We start from the raw sequence: 20,356 nt of genomic DNA, 5'->3' as shown, positions 1-20,356 counted from the left end.
AAGGCTGGCAATTCTACCCGAGCCCATGCGTTTAGTCTGATTAATTTAATTTACTTAATAAGACTTTTAAATAAATCAAGAATGAATAACGTGGATGTTGAAAGAAAGTCATACATTTGTGTTTGTATAGTCCTTTTGGGTGCAAAGACAACGGCTGTAGGCATATTCTCTAAACAATACAAATCTGCAAGTAGGCTACTCAAGATGCTATAACTTTCGTTTTCCCTCAGCTGATGCCCATACATTTTAATAAACACCTAACTCTGATCACCTCATAATGTGGTAGGTCATTTTGGAATTACTTAATTTTCATACTGTCATTATTATGATTAGGCCAATAGAGATAATTATTCATGGTGATGCTTGTGCTTCTTTTTTAGGGTGATTTATTTATTTATTTTATGCTACAATGATAGGCTATATGTTTGCATTGTGAGATTCTCAAGATGACAAGTTCATTTTGGCTATGTTTCGGCCAGAGAGAGGTCATGGTTTAGATATGGTTTAATATGTCTATTTTCTGTACACTGGAGGTTAAAGGCCTGTCATCTATTCCCGCCACAAAGCAAAATGTGTTCCTAAAGCTGCTGTGTTAAACCATTATGGTCTTTGTCTCAGCATCAACATCTGGGTGTTGCCTTTTCAATCTCCAGTGTAATGAATAATTCAGTTTGCCACAGAGATATGTTTCACTTGACATTCACTTTTTAATTTCACAAAATCAGGCACAACTGAGCAAAAACAGCAATCGTTTACCATCAAACCCACCTCCAGTACACAATATTAAATGTTGGTAAAAGAATACACTTTGGTCTAAACATTTCTCATGTCTCTGATTTAAGAGTTGAACAAATCACATGAACACCAAATGAAAACCAGACTTATATTTTCTGTTTACCCACCTTGCGTGGAAGGATAGAGTAAAGGCCAGGGCTGAAAGAAAAATGGGGCAAAACTGGTCATATTCACTTAAAATGAAAGCTGACTGAATGATTGCCTTACCTGTCATACATCAGAGTTTTTGTGTGAATTTGTTACCATATGTGTGCACAGGCAGTGCCCAGTATTCTCCAAGCAGATGGCTGGATAGGTCAAGGGTGCATGCCATTCTTCTGTGTATTTATTGTATTTATTTTGCCATTTTTCTCCCTGTCATACTTTGTTATTGGAAAGTTAACCCCTACTTATGAATGTGTATTTCTACCTGAACAGGTTAAATGTTATCATTAGGTATTACTTGACCGTGTTAACAACTGCCTCAGGACTTTGGACATCGTTAATGCAAAAGTGGTGGATATTGGTAGAAAAACAAATGATGTTAATATTTATGAAATACTAAATATAAAGCATGGCACTTACAGTATGTGCTACAACATTTTACCACAGGGCAGAAATGAGGCTAAAATCATGCAGAACTTTTAAAATCAGAACAGTGACCATAACAAGGCCAGCATTGTTAAGAGGCTTCCAAAGCCATCCAGATCTTAACCAACCACCTGTGTCCACTGCGCAGCACTTTTTTTGGTAGTACTAAACAGATGCTTTTTGGAAAAGCTGTTGTTGTTGCTAGGCAACTACTGAAACCTCTATCTAAAGCATTTTGCTAAAATAATAATTTTTTAAGTAAAACTGTATGTCCTTTGGTAAAAAATACGCTGCTGTGAAGATTGGTGCCTGCTGGACAGACTTTTCATACTACTCAGGTTGCTTTTGTGTGATTTACTTATGCTTATTGCTTCCAGAATTTTAGTTGTTATTTATATTGCTACCACAAAGTTGCTCTGTTTTGTTGAATGCAAATAGAGATAGAGACACTGACTTGAATAATGAAATTAGTTTATTTTTGCCTGAGAAAATGTGATTTGTAGTGTGCAAAGCTGCTGCTTTTTATAAAATATCAACAAAACACTTTTTTTTGTTATTTGTTGCATTATTCTTTAGAGCCGCATATATATTCGTATATAATTGCTCCTAATATAAATTTCTCTTGAGTGACAGAACAACAGGCTGTTTAAAATGCATAAATTAACATCTTGTTTTATTCGTCAGTTGCAGTGCTTTGGGGTGTTGGAATTGTAACCTTAAGTAAATGTAAATGATCTGTGTGGTAAGCTTAAACAAATTACACAAGGTATGACAAATGACAAACAAGGGTACAAATGATTTACTGCTTTTTATTGATCCATTCCAGATATGTACAAATGTTCAAACACTATAGCAGCATTTATGCACATTTTAGCCCATTTACTACAAATCATGTTACATTGCTGCTGATCATGATGAGTTTTGAATAGTTTTTATCCTCATGGTCATTTCACTACATTATAAAAATCAGGAATTGCAGGGACTTCGGATTTGCTTTTGTGTCGTCATAGTTGTGTTATGGTTGCATTAAAATGCAACAGTAATGTACCTTCATACAAGTTCAAGTTCATCTTCATACCACATTGAAATGAACTGAGATGAATGGCTATAAGAAAACAGGTTAAAAAATGTACAGCACTATGCCATGCTTTCAGAAAGGGTCAAATACAATGTGAACTGTAAGACATTTGCAGTAAATAAACTAAAATATGCAAAATCACTTGTATAGTCCCCAACAAAAACACATCTCATGATGAAGGCACAGGAGAAATCACAGCACATACAGTACTATATTTAAAGAATAGGTTATGTCTATGAACATTATAGTGAAATGGTAAGGCTGTCTTGTTACTATAGTTACAATGCCATGGTTCTAAGAAAAACCTTAATAAAAGATCCCTTGCATACTTTGCTTTGATTGCAGTGTTCACTATTGTGCCAAATGTCACCAGAAACTACTTGAAGTACAGTACTTACTACGTGAACATTGTTATACACAAGCTGTATACAAACTACGAAAGTAAACATTAAAATCCTGTAATCTCAGTCATTAGTATACATTGTTTATGGAGGCAGAAGCCAGAGTGTTGAGTCAGACAGTACATTTATAGAGATTTAGTTAGAGAGAGAGAGAGAGAGAGAGAGAGAAACTTGCACTGAGAATGTAAGTCAATTCCTTTATCAGTCAATCAAATATAATTTTATTTTGCTAAATGAAGCTGCCGCAAAGTTGTGGCATCATCTGAAGTGTTCTTCCTATTTGACCATTTCACTTAAATAGAACAGGGACACAAAATAGTGCAATGGAACAAAACCCACAATTGAGTTAATAATCATCCCTCTGTATAGATGCAGGAGACCTGGCTTGTGCAGTGGTCCATCACACTGAAGATATCCCCTCCATGCAATTCTTGATTAGGATCCACATCCTGTGCTTGACTGTGGACATCAAATCCTGCAAAACACACACACACACCACCACACACACACACACACACACACACACACACACACACACACACACACACACACACACACACACACACACACACACACACACACACACACACACACACACACACACACACACAGAGGAATACAGAGATGCATGTATGCACAGCAAGAGTTGGGAAATCCAATGGCAATGAAGTGCTCATCTTTGAGTATTAGTTTAGACTGTATTTTCATTACCTGTAATGCAGGAAAGAGCTGTTTCTAAGGCGGCCACCCCATTGGGATTATTGACTGCTGGAGCGAGGCTGTCACCAAAGGCATCAACTTGCATCAGGTGACTCGAGCTAGTCTGTGCCGTGATCCCGCCATATTGTGGAGGAGAATATAGCATCTTAATCTGCCCTGAGAGCTCTGCAGGGCAAATTAGAAAGCCTCACTCTTTTATCCACATTGTAAACAACAAAAAACAACTCAATTAAAGTCTACAGCTTTTCTCCTTAAATTAAACATTCCAGTAGAAAAGCAACATTAGGCCATATAAATGAAGCAACATTTCAGTTTTTTTCAAACCCTGCTTTATTCCAGCAGTTAAAGCTAAATTGTGTGTGATGTTGAACACATATTCAACATCATGGTGACTGTCAAGTCTGCAGGGAAAAGAGGTGATATCTATTTAAAGGTACATAGAGTGGAGCTGCCTGATTCTGTCTAACAAGACAAATCTGCCACCTGCTACACATCATAGATAGATGAAGATATACTACACAATTAATGTGCATGTAAAAAAATCTCTTCAGCTTGTCAAACCGCCCAAACTTTTGCTAATAGGCTCTTCAGATGTGAAACTTACACAAACCTTTTTTTTAGAAGAAACATCTATTTGACAAATCTTAACCCTTGTGTTGTCTTCGGGTCAAATTGACCTGTTTTAAATTTTTGTTTTATATCAGAAAATATGGGACGTAGAAATAAGCGCTGAAAATGTGTAGAAGAAAAATTTAACAGGACAAAATGTTGGAAAAAGCAAAAAAAACAACAACGGAAGGACAACACAAGGGTTAAGAATACACTGATGATAAACCTCTTGAGTACCTGGATTGTAATCTGCCAGATCAGGAGGCTCGCTGGGCTGCTTCAGATCTGGGTTTTTCTGTAGGGATGTCCCATTGGGAGGATGCGGGAGGCAGGTGGGAGAGCAAGGACCACGCTGGTCCCCGGGGAGGAGCTGGTGAGGGGAGGGATCAACAAACCTGAAATATTTAAATTTTATTTAAATACTCTACTTGTGAAATTAAGAAAAAGAACAATATATGTTTTTATTATTTTAAAAAACAAAACTTATATTACATATTTGCATTGTGGACCTTGAAGAAACATCCTTGTACAATAATGATTTCCAAAACAATGCAATTAAAAAGGTAGACAAATTAATTGTGAGTGGTGTTTCATGATTTAAATTTATGGTACATTTGAGGTTGGATTCCATTATAGCTATAGTGTGTAGTTTCTGTCGCCCCCAAGAGGACTTCTAAGTAATGACAAACAAACAACAAAACTGTTGGCACGTCCACATGATACAAAACTATGTGATCGCGCACACGCCCCCACCACCACCCCTCCTCCACGACACGCGGGAAAGTAACCGGATGACACCAGTTGCTGAACATAGCCATACTCAGAAATACAGAGAGAGTTTTGTGGAGCTGATAGTCTTAATGAGCTTTGTAGCAACTCATTTGGCAATGGCTTGAATGTAACGGACGTTCATTAATATCAAAAAATTGCGCACTAAAGCTTTAACCTGTGAGGATTATGTTATATTTTAAATATAAAATAATTTCAAAATATTTCTCATGTATTAAAAATGAATGAAATCAAGGATTACTGTATATTTTGTAAGCTTTAAATAGGCAGTACTATTGCACGAGTACCGCACTGAAATGCAATACATTCTACAGGTGTTGCCTTAGCTGTGACCATCCTCTGTACTATATATGATTCATTGTATCGTGTTTTCCTTCAAAAATCAACAAGATAATTTTATTCAGTTTGTATAAAGATGTAACAACATAAACCTATATAAAAACATAAGCCATTTAAGGATATCATTTTATATTTTAAACCACTTCCTTTTAGATTGCAAGTGCTAAAGAAAACAAAATGTCCAAGCTCACAACCTCCATCGTCCTTTTAACCATACTTCAATTAGAGGGCAAACATTGCACTTTCATACACAATTCTATTGGTCTGATTCCATATATATACCCCAGTTTCACACTAAGGCATGATAACCAGTTAGCCGGCAAATAAAGCATTAATTAATCCATCAGGCGTTAATGACAGGGGGACAGTTTCATATAGTCTAGTCTAATTCGACACATACTTCGGCAACCATTCACACTGTTTACACCTGTCATCATTCCTGATTGTCCGTAGGCAAACCTTTACTCGCTTGAATGATGCAAAAGAGATGCACAACGTGACACGTATTATATAACAATACCAAAATAATAGGCATTTTCTGCTCTGAATTAAAATTTAAAAGCATATGGTATTGCTATTTGAAATCAATAATAGTTTCTGCACAGTACTTCGCTTATCGAGTTCAGGACCACAAGACTGATTCTCAATTGATATAAGTAGCAACAGAGGCAATCTAGAGGCATTTTATAATGCATTAGTCTGCATGTACTTTATACACTATGGCCTGTGCAACACAAGCTCATTCATAGCATTTTCCAACAAAATAGTACAAAGTATATGTCTGCACGTATACAGTATATAGATAATAGATCAAGACTGCTCCTTTTGTCTTTAGTGTGATCAGCTAAAATAGGAAAACTTGTTTAACTTCACTGAAGGTCTGTTTTGTAGGGTGGTATAGGGACTTCAATGCTAGAGTAAATCATTAACCCTTTTTTTACACCTCTGTTGCTCATTGTTCCAACATTAAGAAAATCAAGGACACTACTTTTAGATTTTGTAACTCATTGTTAAATACAGAGGATTAATCTAGTAAATGTAAATATTGTTCAGTGACCATGGTAGCTGACACCCCTGCTGTTACTGTAGGTTTGGCCAAGTACTATGCAAGGACTGAATGGGAACCGAGAAAATGGCAACGAGGACTTTACAATCGATTTAACATCTAAAAAAAGTAATTACAGCATCTCTCTTCTCCCACTGGACCGTAAATGGTATTTTTTACATTTTATGTTTCACTTATTGAATTCCTTAGCTGCTCTTGTTGGTGGCTATAGCATCCATTAATACCAACGGTCAAGACCAATGAGCCAAGCCAAGGTCTGCTTTCGCAGGCCAATTGTCTACACAGAATCCTGCAGTGAATGCTTTGGCCTACTGCTGATATGAGAACAATCAAGACCAGTGAGGAGCCATGAGCATCTGGCTGCTCAGAGCGACAGAAATACTTCATCACGTGCTTTGAAGTGTATAGATGAAGGGATGTTTTCATATGGATTGACCAGGGAAATGTGTTGCTGGCCATCCCCAACCTGTAAAGCCTCTTACCAATCATATAACCCACCCACACACCAACAAAAAACTCTTTTATCAGGGTAAAAAATAGTGCTTTCTTTTAAACTGATTATTCTAATTATGAGCTTATAGTCTTGAAGCCATGACAACCAATGTTGAAGTTAATTGTTTCAGATCATCAAAAGGGAGAAAAAAAGATTTGTGAAGCATTTAAATCAGTCATGGCTAAAGTTCTAACAGCTAGTTCTAACTGTGCCAATGGGAATAAAAAATCAAAAGAGAATACCAGTTGGCTTGTTGAGTAAAGCTAACGGCTCTGTGTGTTGACTGCTGTTGCTGCATATATTATATGCATATATTTTAAGAAGATGAACATGAAAAGCCTTCGTCTTTTTTGCTTATGAAAGGGCATGAGTAATTGGATATAGAAATATAAATCGTCAAACCTGACACAAAGATCCTCAGTACCTGTAATTATCTTGTAAGGAGCATAACAGAGCCAGGTGAGGATTGCTGGAGGAGTCTCGTCCCTGTGGAGCAGCTGAGGAACAGGGATGACAGATACTTCAGGGCTGTCCATCACAGCCTAAATCTAATTGTTGCAGGGGGGCAGTATCTAGTTTTCAAATCAAACATATTAATGCAAAGGGCCAGGACTTAGACATACCAGAATAGGACTCATGGGATGCACCAGGGGAAGAGTTCAAGTCTATCCTTGTCAGAGGAGAAAGGCTTGGTTGCAAAGGGTGGATGGTTAAACAGTCTGTCAGCGTGTCCTGAGTCACATCAGCAGTGGATTTCATCTATAGAGGAGGCACATGGAGCATAAACATAAACAGTGGTGAACAGCATTAACAGTAATGGGATTCTGGAAGAATGTTCAAGGTGTGAACTGTATATCTTTTATACTGTATGTATATAATGGCTTTAGTATAATAATCCCCAATTGCTACTTCACCAGGCAATTGATTATTTTCTATCAAATAGTATTTTGGCGCTGCCAAGTAGCACTTTCAATGGTACTGAAAGGGGGGATTTAATTCTGGAATATTAAATTAGCATTTAACCTTTTGTCTGACAAGTAGGCTTTGAGATTATTTTCTAAATATTGAAGTTTATAAATATAATGATTAAAAATCTTTCATTCTGGCATGTTATTTGACCTTTTGTTATGTGGTGTATGATCGCGTCCCCTGTGTCTGCATGAGGAAAGGACAAGGCAAGGGAGTCAAAATATTGCGCTACTTGATGAATATTTTCTTTTTAACTTGATTAAAATATTCCTGCAAAAAAAAGTTCAAGTTCTGAAATTGTTTTATTAATGTTACTGTAAGAAGTAACCTAACAGGCTTCGTAGTCTATAGCCCACTGTGGTTCGTGATTTATTTTAATGAATAAAAACTTTTCAAAAACATCCCACCCTCTGATTTTTTGTAATGTAGTCACCCTGAGGGGAAAATAAAGCAGGTGAAAGCAAGATATCAGAAACAACATAATTATGTGTATTTTTGTGCCACCTAGCTCTGTCAGTGTGAGTGTAAGTGAATGTATTGTCATCTGACTGCATACACATCTAGATGTACAATAGGTTAATGCAATTTAAAGTAAATGACATTAGTCTGTCAACAGTTAAGTAGAGGAGTTTAACAGAGTGAGTTGGTTGAACAAATCACAGAGAGTATAACGATCAATATTGTCAGCTAATTAGGACAAATTAAACCTAATGTAGCTTTTCTTTTGTTCATGGTTGTAATGTTAAGGAAGATGATGCTGTTTACTTACAATCACCCAGGGCTAGCCTACATCTTTTACAAATCCAGTTTATTTTCAGTAGACAGCTAACACATTCTATGAGTTGCGTAATTGGTATTATTTTTCTCAGTAAAATACATTCTCAAGAACAGTAATTGGAAAAACTTGTGAATTGTGTTATAGCATGCACTGTACCTTCTTCCGTAACTGTCGTTCTTTAGTAGAGTGGGATTTCACATGTTTCCTCAGGGAGCTGGGATCAGTATAACGCTTTGCACAGCCAGGCACCTGGCAAGTGTATGGCTTCTGGACAACCATAGACATACGAAAACTTGTAGGACTCCACATAGAGGAAAGACACGCGCACATACACAAGCTTTGAAATACCATCCATAATTGTACGTGGTTGTGCATGGTTGCAACTCACTGTGTCCAGGTGTGTACGCTGGTGCTTAGCTCTGTCACTTGAGTTGCTGAAGGCCTTGTGACAGCCTGGGTGCTGACACAGGTAGGGTTTCTCCCCCGTGTGGCTACGCAGATGGATCTTCAGATTTTCTAGCCGAGAGAAAGCCTTCTTGCAGCCCTCAAACTGTAACCGCATATAAACACAGTTAAAGTTGACCAAGCTGTACATTACCACCAGTTTGCCACATGTGTATTTTTACTACATTTAAAACAGGCCAATAATTGAAGTCATTTACATGTTGGCTGTTGGCTTCATCCAGTGCAATGTCCAATATAAGCTCTACTAGCTACAAGATGTTACACACCTGGAGCTATGAGCTTATTAGCTGGAAGTTGCTGTGGACAAAGGCCGGCTGACCTCAGTGTGTGGGAGGGAGTGAAATATAAATGAAATATAAAAAAAGCCTTTGAATAGAAAAACTGGGCATTTAGTCTCTGACACTCAAGTAAGCCCTAACTGCTCACTGCCATGGTTGGAGACTGTGGGTCGTATTATAGGGTAGGAATAAACAACCTATATTGTCGTATGGTTTGGAGGACTTGTTGCATGGTTGACAGGCAAGCAGCTGTGAAGCAGCAAAGCCCTGAGAGGGGTAAACATTTGGGAAAGACAGGTACATTTTAGTTTTATGGCAAGTTTATGTTATTTAGTCACAGCTCCTGGCTATTATTATTAGTGAGCAGTCTTTTTATATCACTTGTGTCTTCATGTTTGATAATTATACAACCATATTGCTTTTACAATCGATCCATTCCTACTACACTGTGATTATTATGTGAATTTATACTTATAATTTATAACTTTTTTTTTCACTTTTGGATGTTGGTGTTTGATGTACATGTTGGACACACAGGATACAGAGTACATCACACTATGAGGAACATATATCTACTTGATGATTTCAACGTGTCATACAGAGTGTCATACATAATTGCTTTGAAAGAATCAGTTACGCGTGATTCTTAAATCCCTCAACAAGCACTCTCTTTCTGTGCACACAAGCATGAATATAACACCCAAAATTAAATGGTTACCGTTTTGATCACAGTCATGATCCTGCCCTCTTTTGACAAGTAACTCTTAAGAGTTCACTATCAATAATTCAGAACTAGTCTATATTATAATCAACCAAATTCACTGAGGCACAAACGTGGTAGAAATACATGGTTTGTTCTCACCTATTGTCCTTTTCTTTTCTGTTTTGTATACACTATTTTAGTGACACAGGAACTGTTGTCACACAGATATTGTGATCTTAAAAGTCTTTACACACGGAATCATGAAGCTTTATGCTTTCAAACAATGTATACTTTGACAAAATTGAGTAAGGATTCAACCTTGTGGTTTTGATTGCAACAAAAATGGCAAATTCCATTTCAAACTTCAAAAAATAGTTATTTTACTCTCCCACTCGTTCAAATTTAACACAAATATAATTTAAGTAACACGTTTCTGATGGTTGTGTGTGTCACCAGCAGGGGTCAGTGTTTATACACACATCACTGTATTGTCATCTGTGTTTTGAATCCTTCATCTTGCATCACCTTGACAGCGGCTGGTAGCTATCAATTACAAAACAAGTCACTTGTAGTAGACTATTCCTAATACATTCAAAGCAAAGCTCAGACTGAGACACCATTTAATAGCATCAGACAGGCCCTTGCACTTGTACTACTTCTTGGGCTTTGGGAAAAATATTATCCAAACCAACAAAATGTCTTTTTTTTGCAGTATTATGCGACCACAGTGACTTCACTGTTAAAATATGTCTTTCTTCTTGTGTAGGGCCAGGACTTTACTCTCCCCTTCCTGTTCACAGGGGGGTAGGAATGTCTTTACTAAGCCTTATTGAGAAAACACACAGACCATGTCCAATTCTTTTTTTTTTCACCAAGACTAGATTTCTGACATACTGATACCTCTCAGTCACCACCGCCAAGCCAAAATCAAAATTTCTCTGCCCGTTAATAGCTAACTAATAACATTCCTCTGCATTCCACATAGAAATACTTGCCTTTCTTCCCATAAACGACACAGCTAATTTCTGACATCTATTCTCAAACACCACCCTGCTTCCACAATTGAACTAGGAAATACATTTTTAAATTTTGTTAAGCAAAGCTATTTGCATTTTTTATTTTTACAATTTCATGTTATGACAATTATTCTTTGAATGCATAAGTATGGTGTTGTATTCTGGAATTTTTTTAAAAGCATAAAATCTAGGGTGATCAGTGCTGAATATGAAGATTTTTTGGAATTAATTAATTGGAATTCAAACAAAACGGTAGACTAGCACAAAATGAGAAATAACAAAGACATTTCACTCGGGTACTTTCCAATTCTGGTCTATTACAATAAATGCTCCTTCATAAGGGGATGCCCTTGCAAAGTTGACCAATCATAAATATAATCTAAAGAAAAGAATTAACAACAGACCCCTCAGCTAGAATACCAAAAGAAAAACAGCACAGACAGAGATAAATAGTCTTTCAGAAACAAAGTGGTCAGACAAGTGAGAACCAGCATAAAGCTAAAATACTGCCAAGACTCCAGGACTAGCCAGGGGTGTGTAACTGTGTAACTCTGCTCTCTCTCTCTCTCTCTCTCTCTCTCTCTCTCTCTCTCTCTGTCTCTCTGTCTCATAAAGCTCTCATAAAGCGCAGAGGGCTTTTTAGTTTTTCGCGGGGAGTGTTTCGGTTGAAAAGAAAGCAGCATGGTTCCTCAGTGTAGATCAGTGTTACAGCCAGCTTCTGACAGGTCCTGGCAGGTACTCATGCCCTGGCTGAACAATGACAGCTGCAGTTTGTGCCAACAGACTCTGTCCAATGCCCAGTCTTCGCCTGAGGTCAATTCACTCTGGACTCCGCTCTTCCCTGTTTCACCAGTGATATTTCTCCCGTCTTTGCTCTTTTGTTTCAGCTGTTTCCTTATACTGTATATTTTTCTGTGACTTCTACATTCATGTAGGTGTGTTACATGAGAAATACTATTTTTGCCACAACAAAGTGTGGGAAATGTCTGTGTAGCAATCTGTCAGTAATTGGTACCTAAATGTTAGAAGACACTAGTACATGGGACTTTTCATGTAACTGAGAAGGGGGTTTAGAGTACTGGAACAATGAACGGCTATGTTAACTAATGCAAAATAATGACAAACGCTGTAATGTGAAAGTTTATTCCAGACACTAAAGCATTATCCCTGGTGCTAAAACCAACGTTAGTTTCCTTCAAACAATTGTAGGGATGGCGCTTAAAATGTTGTCAAACCTGAAATCTAATAAGCTTGCTTTCAATGGCATTAGCAAGGCTTGAATTACAAAATGCTCATGTAGGGAACTGTAGTGGATTAGAAAGAAACTAAGGTTTTATTTTCACATTATGCAAATGCACTGATTGATCACAGCATAAATAATGCATACTGAAAGAAGATGAAGTACACTTGGACCAACTTTGCCAAAACATTTTCTCATTACAACTTCTTTTTTTGTATTTTCTTTTTTCTTTTTAGCATTTTTAGTGTTGGAGTGGTAAAAGAATGCATGGCAGCCACAATGCACAAGATAATAATTCCAAAGAGCAAGCAATTTCTCCACTACCCGAGGAGCAATTAGCAAAATGGTAAAGCACATTATGATATAAAAAATTATCTAAACATCTAAATTAACGTGCTAATTGACAATGGCTGTACAAATCTCTTGGGATTTAAGTTCACACTGTGCTTTTAAAACCTTGTGTTAAAATCACAGTGACAGACGAAAACAGACTGCTGACTCAAGGATATGTTAACAAACTGCTGAAACATCATTAAATCATTGTAAGATGACAGGCACAAGCCTAGGCCTGCCCTATATGTTCACTTTGTAACAAGAGCTACATCATTGTTCTGCTGTGGGCTCACACTTCAATTATCATGCATCAGTTTATTAATTTGCCAATCATTTCCTAAGAACAACTGGGTGCTGCAGCTTTTAGCTTTTTCTAACTATTCTGTGAGATTCAGAGTTCTTATATCTAGCATTTCTATCTTTAAAGAACAACTTTTCAATCTCAGAGGGAGTAGATGTAGTCAATGCACATAGGCTACTTATGCAAAGATCTATGAAAATGCTCATGTACAGTTAAGAAAGAAAAAGCCTGCACTCTTGACATAATGTTCAGACTCAACCACCACCAACACCAAAATGTCTCATTAAAGTGCAGGAAAGATAAGTCAAGTGTGCTACCCTTTTCTGTCTTTACTCAGAATTAGCCTGTACTATAATTACAGGACCACAAACACATGTGCCACTTTGTATCAAATTAGTTTTTGGCAACGGGCTGTGACCATGAATACTTTCTTCGTTATTATTCATGGAACACAGACCCATCCAAGGTTTGTAGCCCCATGGCAACAGAGCGGGCTTCAACTAATAAGTGAGTATTTTGGTACAAAAGGTCGACTGCAGGTATGCATGCCGTTAATAATTGACTTGTTAAAAGCAGCGACATGAAGCATGTTTTGCGAGTGGTTTGTCAATTACTCATTTAAGTCTCAACTATTTTCCCAGTGGGAGTGAGAAAAAAACAAAGGAGGGAGTTCAGAGCGGTGTACAATCCATGCATATTTTTAAAGCCATGCTAGCTGCATGAGTCAATGGAATTGCAATGTCGGTCTGTCTGTTGGTTGGTTGGTCGGCCCTGCGCTTTGGTCTAGACATAAATATCTCAGCAACTATACTGGATGGATTGACCTGACATCTGTTACAGACATGTATAGTCCCCATAGGATGAATCCTACTGATTGTGGTGGTCCTCTGACTTTTCTTCTTGCACCACCAACAGGTTGTCATTTTTGGCTTTTCGTGAAATATCTCAACAGCTATTTGATGGATAAGAGACATTAATGGCCCCCTTTGGAAGAATTGTAATTACTTTGGTAATCCCCTGACACATATAACGCCACTATTAGGTTAAAATTATTATTGTCCAATATACTGGTTTATATCGAAATACCTACAAAGCTAATGCCATTCCAATCAGCCTCTGCCTAATTTGTTCATTAGCAATCAATCAATCAATTTTATTTGTCACATGAAATCGTATGGGGTACAATTCCAGTGAAATGTAACATGGTGAACCTGATAAACCTGCACCTGCTTTAACATCTGCATATCGGCACTGTTTATTTGAGCATGTTTGCATGCTGACATAAGCATTTAGCTCATTACTGGTGTGCCTGAGACAAGCTTTAGACTATTTCTAATATTATCACGTTACATTTAAAACTAATAACCGGGTGCCTGCAAAGCTTAGTTGGTAGAGCGGGCACCCATATATACCCATTGCTGCATGTCATTCCCCCCTCTCGCTCCCCTTTCATGTCTTCAGCTGTCAAGTCAGAAATAAAGACCAAAAATACCCAAAAATAATAATAATAATAATAATAATAATAATAATAATAATAATAATAATAATAATAAAAAAACTAAAGAGGCATCATTACATTGCAACACATCTGAAAAAACTAGATCATCCATCTTGGACAAACAAAGCCACTAGTTCATCAATAATCCACCCCATGGATAAACGCCAACTCTTTGGCCACAGATGCAGACCTGTAGAGAGCCAGACTATGGGGCATCACCTTCCCAGAACGATGGCCAAGTTTGTCAGACGGTGGCCTGGCAAGCCCCCTGCTGCTGACAGGCCCAGTAGCTACCAGAAAGCCATGGTGCCATGCCAAATCTAAAGTGCTAGGCATCCTTTGTGCTGATTTAGTAACTACATAATTGAGTTAACTTCCATGTCAATTATCACAGAGCCCCGCTAATTACCCAATAGCTAAAGTTAAGAGGAGAGAGAGGTGATATTTTGTATAAACCTTGGCCATAAACACAGAGCACATGAAGGCATTTTTTCCCCCTGCAGCCTGAGGCTTGAAAGCCTTCAACTAGATACTGTGGCTTTGAATGAAACAATGAGCATTTAACTCAGTGAGCCCCTGGCATTCATCATGTTCCTGCTTTGACGGCATTGACTCATTCTCCTCATAAATTGGTAAAAAGATATTGATCTGACTGAGAGAGAGAGAGCTGTGTTATCTGTGTATTGTTGGGAAGAGATAAGGAATCTTCTTTCTAAGAGGCAGAGAAATAAAGTATGAAAATAGACTTCTGTTACATGAGAAGAGACACAGCTGTGATCTGCATGGTGTACCGTGCACTTGTTGGGTTTTTCTCCTGAATGGACCCTCATGTGGATAAGAAGCTTGTATCGGGCATTGAAGGGCTTGAAGTTGCGTGGACAGCCCACCCAGTGGCATGTGAAATCCTCAGCCTTCCGCTGGTCCACATGTTGCTTTTCTATGTGCCTTACCAGCTCCTCCCTTTGGTCATAGACTGCACTGCAGTCTATCCACCTGCAGCTGTGGGCTCCATAGTCCTCCAGCTCTCCTTCTTCTTCCTCCAGCATAGGGACCTGCGGTAGAAAGCTCACCCCATGCCTGGGATGAACCATGGGAGCGTGTGTGAGAGGGTCCTGAGAAGGAGGCTTTATTTTACAGTGTCTAGTAAGGTGGATGTGCTGGTGTGAGTGGTAGGGTGGTGGAGGCCCATGTAGAGTATCAGCTTCTTGGATAGTAGTCAGCAGGGCTGGCTGAAACTGTGGAGGTGGCAGCAGGTTGATGATGGTTTGGCTGCAGCTCTCTGAAGTCTTCTCCAGTGCCCCTCCTTCCTCTGGGAGGCACTGCTGGTCCACCACCATGTTAGCCATCTGGCTCTCCAGACCTCCTCCCTCTTCAAGCATCTGCATACGACCATAATCTGTGTGTGGGGCCGAGGCCTGCAAAGAGCCTGGCATGCTGTAGGGATGGGCGTAGGGGATGCAGCGGCCTCTCACGCCCAGGAAGTGACCGTAACCCTCAGATTGGACAGGTGAGAGTGTGGGGTGGGAGGCTGGAGAGATCCGAGAACCATTGATATAAGCAACAAGTGAAGTCGGTGAGGTGCGTATGATTGAGTTGAAATCAATACCCATGACATCCGACAATGGCGACATGGAAAGAGCTCTCTTCTTAGCACGAGACTGTCTGGGGCTTCCGGCATCACCTGCAAAGAGATACGAGGGCAGGGAGGCAGAGGTGCTAGTGTCACCTGATATGGTCGTGCCAGACATGGCTGTGCCGGGAGGAAGGCTGGGCTGCTCACCTCCCTCACTGGCCTGCGTGGAGCACTGAGGTAGACCCAGTGGAGGAAGCACCCGGTAGCCATGCGACCAGTCATGTCTGCCACTAAACATCGACTGTGTTTCAAACAGACTAAGGGTAGTGGATGCCAGGGACTCTCTGGACTGTAAGGATCTGAAACAGATTGTTGTTATCCACTTTAGTATCACTGATCACAAGGTTTAGTGAGCTCATCATCTCATACTGTTATTGATATTGCCCACCTGGCATCAGTGTGGGGAATCTGCACACTGTGTGGATGTGATGGAGGGTGTTGTGCTGACGGCCCTGCAGTACACCGTTGGCCTTTGACAAGGGTCACAGGACTGCTGGTCACTGTCAGGTTAGCAGTGGCTGGCTGACCAAATACTTCCATGGTAGGCCCAGACACAGAGCAACCTGCTGAACACAAGCCCAAAATCCATATACAGAATATCAATATGGGAGATACCTTATTAAAGTATAAAGGTTACAGCAAAGCAACAACTTTTATCCACATTCAATAAATTCCCCCCCCCCCCCTAAATTATACATAATATCACACAACTACTTGAAAAAGACATTAACAACTGCACAGAGAACTGAAATGCATCACATTAAGTCTTTAAGCTTTAACTAAGGTTTATACAGCAGATTGAGGAATTTCCCTTGCCAACCTGACACTTTCTGCTCTGTTAATCACTAATGAGCTTTTCACCTTCCACTTTTCCTCTGTAGAAATTGTAGGGTCAAGCTTTATGCTTGGTTAATTATCAATAAATAAGAACAAGACGTCTAGCAGGAAGACAGTCAGGTTGTGAAGAGCACACTGAGAATAAGTGAAGTATGAAGCTGTGGATAGTAAATCAGTTGTGGTTTTGTATACAACATCATTCTGTCAGACTTATTATTTTATGGGAGGTGTGTAGTCAGAGTTTGTATAGACCCGGAATACTGCAGTCATACCTGCATTTTGCTCACACACCTTTGTTTGTACCTTTGAAGCTGTTGTTAAAGGAGCAGCGTCCCGTCTGTATGGTGGTTGTAGGATGGTAAGTAGGCACTTGCTGGTGTGGGGATTCAGTCGAAATGTTTATATGTTTGCCGTTGGTCAACACCTGTCTGCGGAGGCTCAGGGTTGGCAGGACAACATGGCTTCCACTCTGTTTTTCAGAAGCAAAGGATTGCATGGCACCCCTTTTCACTTTCTCCATGCTCGAGGAGGGACTAAGATCGGCCCGTTGTGGGAAAGACATGGGTATCCTGATGGACTGGGACTGGTGTCCTCTGATCATACTTAGTGACGGGGACACGCTGCAAGGAGACACCAGGAGCTGACAACCCTTTCCACTCATGGCTGAAGCAAAGTCGTCAATAGTTCTGAGCTTATGAGGAAGTTGTTTCAAGTAGCTGCAGTTTGCTAAATTTGCTTTACACAGGATATAAAAATCCACTGCTCATACCTAGGAAATGATTAAAAACAACAAATCATAAAACATTACGGTGCCAAAATAAAGAGTAAATTTAAATATGGAGTTAAACAGCAAATGTGATATTAAACAAACCTTAACCTCAAACCTGTAGAAAACAACTCAACCACAAACAACTTAAAATTGTACGAATGCCTGTACAAAATATAAAAATATTATTCATAAGAAAATATATTTCATTAAAATATCAGCATGATGACTGAGAATTAACATGCCATGGTATCAGCATCGTAAACATACTGATACCACTTTTAAAGATAAGTTTCGTCTACAAAAATCTGTACATTCTCTAAAATCTATATAGCCTAAACAGCAACTACTAAACTTAATCTATTCGGAATTTAATCTAAGAGGTGTTTATAAGTGTATCCTTAAACAGTACAAAATATGACCTTTTCAGTCCAGCTTTTCACCATAGCCTACCTCTATTGTCAATGTCACGTTCACTTACCTATTGCTGTTGTCGCAAACACTTTCCCCAAAGTTACATGTCAGAATGAATGGCTCCTTCAATCCGCCGAGCTGTGAATGTTATCTGGATGACACCAACTGCCGTGTTGCTCTCAGAGTTTGTGATGGCTGTGCACTGAGCAGAGAAGTCAAGCCTCTGAGGAATCTTTGAGTTTGAACCGCCGCGTCCCACCTCACTCCTCTGTGGTTTCCAGGAACTTCTTTTCTCTCACACGCTAACCCCTTTGCCCTTGACTCGGTTTATGTGAGCGACGTCATTTTAATAGTAAATAATTAAAGATTTTTTTTTTTTTGTTAGTTAGTTACTGGTCTCCTACTGTAGCCTATGCGTTGGCGCGTGCGCGCGTGCGCGGATATGTGAGCGCGTGCTCCAGGATGCCTCCACGAAAAAATAGCCTATATGTAGCCTATGTCTTGCATATTGACATATTGAAATACGAATATTATTTTAAAAATAATTGTTCATTTACATTTTTTTTACGCCTTTTCCACTTTAAAAAACCTTTATCCCGCAGTTATATGCAAATTAGGCATTATCTTATTAAGTAGACTATCTGCTAATTTGCATACATTTCCAGAACAGAAATCTAAACATTGGATAAAACCAGGTTCAACATTCTTGTTTCATTTTGGTGACAGATTACAAAGGTTTTTACAGAGGATATTTTGGATATCTCTTTTTATCAACCCATAAATCAGAAAGTAGCCTACTGTCAACTGCCACGTTTTTAGGTATGAAATGTTACATAAATCAGGCTATGAATAACATATAAACAAACCCCTCTGTAAAAACCTTCAGAATAAAGCTAGGAATGAAACTGGAAAGTTTGGTATGTAACCTAAGTGCTATTGAAGTGGAGATTTCTGGCTAGTATTTGCTTATACTAGAAAAACTCATTTAGAAGTAAAGTCCATACATTTTGCAAGACACTACAGGTGAATAGGGTAAAACATTTTATTAACAAATATCACCATGAAACGTATTGCTTATTTTAAGTTTTCTGAAATTTTTGCATTATTGATTGCTAACTTTTGGTGAATTTAGGAGACATCTGCAGGTTTGGTTTGGGAGATATTCACAAAGTAGCTCAAGGCTAGAAAAGGGAATGAATCAATGAGTACGGGTCCCCTAGCTTTAAGTAGTAAATGTGATGTTATTGATGTTATATATAATTTTTTTTTCAGTTAAACTGAGATTGTAAACATCTTTAAAATGCTGTTCTGAAAAGAAGAAAAAATGCTGTCAAAATTCTTTAAATGCAATTATTCCAGCTCATAACAGATTGTGCCTCTGTTGTATTTCTGTTGGTTTGATAAAGTTTTAATTGGACAAATTCTTTCCATTCTTCATGCCAATGAGCATTCCTACCAGTTCATAATTTGAACCTGTGACTATTGTGTTGCATGAATCTGCTACCTACTCTGCTCCCCAATAACACTATCTCCTCCTCCTCCCCTAACTCTCCACCTCAGCTCAGATCCCACTGAGCACTTTTCCCCTGGCGGCTGGAGTGTTTGCTCTGTAGATCCTCCTACAGGTTGCTATGGAAACCAGCATGTCTATAGGAGGAGGGACGTTAGCTTTTCTTTCTGAACACACAAGGAAGAGGGTTCTCTGCGCCACAAACTATAATAACGATGAACTAATAGTTAGACAGACAGCATCCATTAAATGAAAATACATAATGTAAACAGGCTCTGCTGACTACTGTGTCTTGAGTAACTAATTGGAGTCTGCAGTCAGTCAGAATGACTGCTGAGAAATTGCATTGATCCGAATGGTGGATTGTAGCTGCATATGGTGCAATGACTTATCTTGGCTTATGGGTTTTTTGAGTCAATAAGTATGCTCTGCCTGTCTGTGTTAATTATAAACAATACCTGTCAGATTATTGGCTGCATGAAAACCTTAATTTTTGTAACAGGAAAACCATTGATGATGCATTTTACTATGGGCATTTGATGCATTACATTGATCACTTGAGATTTCAGATAAAGAAAATTATGGTTTTGAATATTAAATAGTAGTGACCTCTGGTGGGGTAATATTTAATTACTATGCTATCGGCCTGTGAAAGCAAGTTAGTGGGCTTACATTCATGCAAGTTTTTTTAGCTTCAGTTTATCACAATATTACGTTTCACTCTTATATCTTAATCTGAGGTCTTAAAAAACGTT

The 20,356-nt window shown here is 38.7% G+C and overlaps 1 protein-coding gene across 5 annotated transcripts; it reads right to left on the bottom strand.

Annotated features, from left to right (window-relative positions):
- Positions 1–2,158: 2,158 nt before the first annotated feature.
- Positions 2,159–18,418, bottom strand: glis3 (GLIS family zinc finger 3). Of its 5 annotated transcripts, none has more exons than XM_039780155.1 (11): positions 18,159–18,417; positions 17,203–17,680; positions 16,463–16,637; positions 15,233–16,373; positions 8,996–9,157; positions 8,764–8,874; positions 7,484–7,619; positions 7,285–7,357; positions 4,411–4,568; positions 3,556–3,729; positions 2,159–3,319 (listed from the first exon to the last, which is right to left on the bottom strand). In XM_039780155.1, the coding sequence occupies exons 2-11, from the start codon at positions 17,570–17,572 to the stop codon at positions 3,198–3,200; spliced, it is 2,622 nt and encodes an 873-aa protein (XP_039636089.1). In that variant the 5' UTR covers positions 17,573–17,680; positions 18,159–18,417; the 3' UTR covers positions 2,159–3,197. The 5 variants fall into 5 exon arrangements, with proteins under 5 accessions (XP_039636089.1, XP_039636090.1, XP_039636091.1 ...); XM_039780156.1 differs by having other exon boundaries at positions 16,463–16,640; positions 17,215–17,680; XM_039780157.1 differs by having other exon boundaries at positions 17,215–17,680.
- Positions 18,419–20,356: the final 1,938 nt, after the last annotated feature.

The sequence above is a fragment of the Perca fluviatilis genome, chromosome 17 (assembly GCF_010015445.1).
Source record: "Perca fluviatilis chromosome 17, GENO_Pfluv_1.0, whole genome shotgun sequence".
NCBI classification, from domain to species: domain Eukaryota; kingdom Metazoa; phylum Chordata; class Actinopteri; order Perciformes; family Percidae; genus Perca; species Perca fluviatilis.
Note: the sequence above shows the minus strand (reverse complement) of the source record. Positions and strands in the feature narration are given on the sequence as shown.